Source organism: Mus caroli, unplaced genomic scaffold (genome assembly GCF_978045245.1).
Source record: "Mus caroli unplaced genomic scaffold, Mus_caroli_1 scaffold_5, whole genome shotgun sequence".
In the NCBI taxonomy this organism is placed as follows: domain Eukaryota; kingdom Metazoa; phylum Chordata; class Mammalia; order Rodentia; family Muridae; genus Mus; species Mus caroli.
In genome coordinates, this window is record NW_028227260.1 from 139,113,411 (window position 1) to 139,119,410 (window position 6,000).

Genomic DNA, 6,000 nt, shown 5'->3' on the forward strand with positions numbered 1-6,000 from the left:
CCCCTTATGCAATTATTGGCATAGGGCAAGCCATGTGAGCTAGTTTTAGCCAGTGAGAAGGAAGTCAGCTAATAGGTGGTGGGTTCTGAGAAAGAGTTTAATAACAAGATTTATCTTCCTAGGAGCCAAGAGTACAAACATTTTAATATATCCATATATTGATCCTAAGTGTCCAATGCAGAAGGAAGAGCTCAGCCACTAAAGTTTACTAGAGCCTAAAACTTCTACTTAGATGTGCCTGCAGCCCTAGAGAGAAGCTGCACAAGCCTTTCAAACAGCAGCACCACCATCTTTGCCCATAGTCACTGTCACCCACACCCATTTGCACTTCCTAGGGTACAAAGTCCTCTACACCCTCTCTATCACCCTGCCTCAGGCATCATATAGTGTGTTGGAACAAATTGGGAGAAGGCTGTGGAACAAAATTTCTAGGAGATTCTCATGTCTTAAAACCATAAAATGCTACAGCTTTTGACCAGGAGATGAGTGTCTTGAAGTCTGTGATGGTGAGTTAGGAACCACTATGTTTCCTACGTAAATATGGCTTAGCAGATAATATGATGTTTCTGTTAAGACGAGGAGTCACCCTGTGTCTTACTTTCCTTCTCTATGAAAATCAGGAAAGAAGACAGACTTCCTAGCAATTACAAAAACTGATTTGATTACTGGGAGAAGCAAATTCAATTAGCCAGCTTCCCCAAACCACTCTACTAACCAAAAAAAGAAAAAAAAAAATCCATCTTAATTAACATCTTCAACCTTTGTCCCTCCAGTCCATCCCCAGGGAATACTGAATTACACTATAAAATAATGAATGGAAACTTAAGTCACTTCCGGCCTTCCTGCAATGCTTTTCTTCCTCCTCCGGTCTGCACTGTACAGAAGGCAGCAGGCACTCTTCCAATTCACAGTGTTTGGGGAAATGCATTCCCATGCCACTGACTAGATTCCTATGGTGAGCATCATGCAGAACAGTCTTCCCTTGGCCCAGTGTTACACGCCATCTGTTAACTCAATACTGGACACATATATAGAGAGCCTTTTTGAGGCCATTTTAGCAACCACTTTATAGAAAATGGCAAAAAAGAGGGGTTTACTTGACAAATTGTTAACTGCCAGCGTAAAGCTCCATCTATCAAAAAAAAAAAAATGCCATGATGAAGTTGGGGAAAACCCAGCCCAGCCTTCTTAGAGCACCAGAGGAAGCTGATCAAGCAGCTTTTGTGACCTGTGGTCAGATATCCTGCAAACAGCAGCCAGCCTCTGAGAGAGGGGAAGAGAAAAGGGAAAAGGGCACACGAAGCCAGGGGAAAGGAATGTCAGTTCTACTTGTTTGTAATAGGGTTGGAAACACACAAATGTGGAGAAACTGTTGCAATAACTGCTTTACTGTGCCTGTGTGCTTAGTACCCAGGAGGAGAGCCCTGGAGCTGTAGAAGAAGAGAGACAAAGAAATATCAGACAGAAAAATTGAGGATAAATAGGAGCAAAAATTCAAACTTTTTCACAACACCTTGTTTTTGCTTTTCTTTTGACAGCAGACATCATGGCAAAAAGCTGTCCCACTGGATAAACAGGCATATGCCTGGAAGGACTTCCTAAACCCTATATTCCACTCCATGTTAGTTACCTTTCTCAAGTTGCACTGGGTTGCTTTAGACTTTCTCTACGGGCTTTGAACTTTAGATGCCTTATAAAGGGGGCTGGGAGAGTAGACCTGGAGGCTGCTTCAGCTACCTTTACACAACTTCTCTCACTTCCAAGACCTCCTCTGAGAATGTAAGGAATGAACTCAGTGAAGCACCTCAAATCTACCAAACAAGACATGATCTTGGATGTGATCTGACAGCTTGCGATTCAGGACAGCACTGGCCCCTCTAACCACCCTCCAACTCCCCTCCCCCAACCCCGCTGGTTGTTTCAGGATCCCCCTCCCGAAATACTATTCCTTATACTGTGCCACCTTACCTGAATACGCCCCAGGGCAGGGTTCAGGGATCAGGGTATTACACAGCCCAATTGGCCTTGGTCTCCAGTGGTGTCTCCCCTTCCCTGACGGTCTTCCTGTCGCGTTCGTCCCCACTGCGAGGGTAGGCAAGCAGACGCATGGCAGGGGCGCAGGCAGTTTCCACTTGGCGCACCTGCTCTTGGCTCAGACGCTCGCGCCAGGCGTGCACAGCTTCTCGGGCGTCCCGCGCAGACAAGTGGAAGGGACGATCGGCGCCGTAGGCCGAGCCGCGCGTCATATTGAATGCGAAGGCATCAAGCGCGGCGAGTGTCCGCAACCCAGAGAAGCGCAGCAGGCGGCGAAGCTGGGCTTGGGGCTGCCACACCAGGTCCTCATAACGCAGCCGCAGGTAGCGACGCCTCAGCCAGGCGGGCGCGCCGCGGGTGAATAGCAGGTCGCGAAGCCACGCTTCGCAGATCACCTCAAGCGCGCTGGTTAAGAAGAAATCAGCGCGTGGCGCCGAGGGCAGAGCCCGGGCCTGGCCTCCTGGACGGGCATCCACTCCATGCGCCAGCAGCACCCGGTGAAAGTGCTCACTCCTCTGGCGTGTGCGCAGCACCTGGATGCTTTCACGCAGCAGTCCGTGCCTCGACTTGAGGCGCGAGTTGTGCACGGCCCGAGGGTCTCGGAAGAGCTGCACCACCTTCAGGTTGAGGCCTGGGTCACGCAGCAAAGGGACCAGCACTCCCAGGTCCAGCAGCCGCACGTCTTTGATGACCACCACCGGGTACTTGCGGCACTCGGCCTCCAGGGCGCGGAGCGACACGGGCGGGCAGGTACTTTCGCAGGCTTTGTCCTCGACGAGGCCCACGTCCGCGCGTGCCCGGGGCGCGGCGGGGCACAAAGGCGGCGAGCAGATGACCTTGTTGGTCCGCCAGCGGAAAAGCATGGCCGTGGTGAGGTTGGCCGAGTCCGGTGCTCGCTCCCCAGGGTCCCCAGGCTGCGCGTACAGGCGCAGCACAGAGAAATCACAGCGGAAGAGGGAGCGCAGCATGTCTCTTAGTGCGCCCTGCAGGCTCTCCGCGTCGCCCGGATACAGTGCCTGCCACAGATGCCACATGGGCTCGTACAAGTAGAAAACGTCCGGGTGCTGGTTGAAGAGTTCGCCCAAGAAGGACGAGCCGGTGCGCCAGGTGGCATGCACATAGATGTGTTGCTTTTCCTGGGTCACCGCCTCACCAAAGGCGCTGAGGTTGCTGGGGGACCCGGGGGATCGATCCGGGTTTCCTTCGGCCAGGGACCGCACCTCAGCGCCCTGCTCACGTTCCCTGGCCGCCGCCGCCTCCAGGCTCCACACACCCAAGCTGCGCTGCAGGCCGGGGCAGTGCCTGCCCTTGTCCTGCTCGCTGTGGCTGTCCAGTACAGAGGGGACAAGAAGTAGCAGAAGCGTGTACAGAGCCAAGAGCAGCGTGAACTTGCAGTACTCTCGGCGCCGCCGCCGCCGGCCCTTCATAGTTCACCGAATCCCCACTCTCCCCACCCAGAGCAGAGTAGGCGCCTGCTGGTTCTGTCCAGAAAACCCAGCCCAAAGTCCTCGGCTCCGGCCTCTTCGGGTCTCCCTCAATGCTGGGTGGAGTGGAGTGGAGCAGCCGGGCGGTGTATCCACCACAGGAAACTTGGGAGGCAGTGGTGGCGGCACTCTCAGCCTCCTTCTTGGCTCAGCCTCTTGAGAGCGCTCATTGGCCGGTTCAGCAGCTGCAGGCCCTGCCCATGGTACCCGAAGCTTCTCCCCGCCCACTTACGCTCTGCTCTTGGGTTTGCTCAATGCCGGGCTAGAGCTGGACAGGGCTGCCACAGGGCAGGGACACCCTCTGGGGTGCACTGAGTGTACTCCACCTTTCCCTAACTCCTTCAAAACGAATTCAAGTTTGCTAACCAACCAACTTCAGGCAAGGGAGGGTCACAATGTGTACAGAAGGCATCCAGTGACTGGACATGATTCCCCACCTGGAGAATGACACTTTTTTTTTTCTTCCTGTTTTGGCCCTCTGCCTTGCCATCCTGGTCCCAAGTAAATGACTGACTGCCAGCATCTACACTCAGTGCCTGGATCAGCGCCAGAGTGGGAGTTGCTACATTCTATCCATACTTTGGCACACAGAGACTTGGACCTGGTCCTGACAGATGAAAAGGTAATGGGAAATCCAAGAGGCAGATTAAGCTTAAAATTATTAAAAGTTGAAAGAGCATCGAAAATGTTCTGCTTTCCTCTGTTTCAAGTGAGTGGAGAGCAGGGAAAGGAGAACAATCAGCCACCCTGAGGAAGGTGTGGAAAACTTAACAAAAGATGGAAAGCAAATCTCCACCGAGTTCAGACTGGAAAAATGCGAGCATCTGTAAAGATCTTTGATCTTCTCTTCACCAATGCTTCCCCATTTGTCAATCATTGTTTCTTTTTGTTTTTTTTTTCAGCTCTTAATTTATTCCTTGAGAAATCATGGATACATACAATGTATTTTGATCATGTCCATCCCACACTCTGTGGGTTTGCAGTATACAAGCATTACATCCTTTTTATTAAACATGTCCCCAAATATCTTACTCTTATTGATGATAATATAAATAGGAGTTTTAAATTCATTTTCAGATATTTATAACTTAATTTTGAAAACTGATTTTATTTTTGATCATGCATGGGAGGGTACATGTGCGTGCAGTCCCAGCAGAATCCAGAAGAGGGCACTGGATCACCAGAAACAAGAGTTGCAGATGGGTGTAATCAGAGCTATAGGTGTTGCAAACCAAACTTGGGTCTCCAGTAAGTGGTCTTAATCACTGAGCTAATTCTCCAGCCCTTCTCTTGTATTCCTTATATATGAATACTATTTATTTTGTATTTGTCAATCATTGTTTCTTGTCTACAATTCTCTTACTTTCCAGACCCTTGTATATATATTCTTTATTTCTGAACCACCTTGCCCACTCCCTTTACATTTTTCTCAAATCTTCATGTTCATCTAAAAGACTATGGGCAATTCTCTCTCTCTCTCTCTCTCTCTCTCTCTCTCTCTCTCTCTCTCTCTCTCTCAAATTATATTCATGTGTGTGTGTGTGTGCGTGCATGTGTGCCTGTGTGTGTGCACATGTATGGAGGTCAGAGGACAACATGAGGGAGTTGGTTCTCTTCTCTCATCTTGCATGTCCTGGAGACTGGCGATTGAACTCAGGTTGTTAGGATCAGCTCTGGGCAAGTGCCCTCACTGAGCCATCTTACTGGTCCTGTGCCATTATTTTAATAACACTCATGGCAATAAACTAAACTTCCTTGCCTTCTGTCATTCATTACTCCCCTAGAAAAGCCATTCTTTCCCAAACCCACAAACACAATTGCAAAACGTTCCATAAAGGACATGTTTACACCAAGAGAAATTTAACACCATTAACCTCAGACATCCTGTCAATTCCAAATCTCAAGCCTCTAGGACTATTCAAAATTCTCTGCTCTTCTCCAACCAGGGTTACCCCTGCACTCCTTTCCCAACAGTGTCATTACTTGCTACATTTTTTGTCAGAAGAAATCATGTTGAACCTCTTCATTTTTCATCAGTAATATTCACTCACTTACGTATTAATCTCCTTTGTAGCAAGGATACTATTTTGCAACATAAAATTCATAGCTTCCGTTATATTTTTCCTTTTCCTTTTTTAAACAAAAAAGGTTGCTCTGGGCTCACTTGGGGCGAAATATATGGCTGAGCAGAATGTAAATAACTTCTGTTGTTAGTTATAAAAACCTCAAGCCCAGTAATGGAGACAATAAAAATACAATTATCCTCCTCCAACTGTCCCTTTTGGCTTTGTCTTCCAACACTAACTCTGAGATGGGAGAGGGACCTGGGTCACAGCTCAGTTGATAGATAGATAGTTGTGTGCCTCTGTGGGCCCATAGTGAGATATCCCTTCCTCCTCTGAGGTACCAGCTGTACATTGGTATAGTATAGAATAGAGTTTATTCACGGCATGGGGGAGGGTAGCTGAGAGAGTAGTAGGAA

The 6,000-nt window shown here is 49.1% G+C and overlaps 1 protein-coding gene across 1 annotated transcript in view; it reads right to left on the minus strand.

Annotated features, from left to right (window-relative positions):
• Nucleotides 1–3,618, minus strand: part of Chst7 (carbohydrate sulfotransferase 7) — a 41,200-nt gene extending 37,582 nt beyond the window's left edge. Inside the window, exon 1 of the mRNA XM_021153947.2 lies at nt 1,969–3,618. Within this exon, the coding sequence (XP_021009606.1) occupies nt 2,007–3,461 (1,455 nt within the window). The 5' untranslated portion in view covers nt 3,462–3,618 and the 3' untranslated portion in view covers nt 1,969–2,006. The remainder of the gene's footprint in view (nt 1–1,968) is intronic.
• Between the last annotated feature and the right edge of the window lie 2,382 nt (nt 3,619–6,000).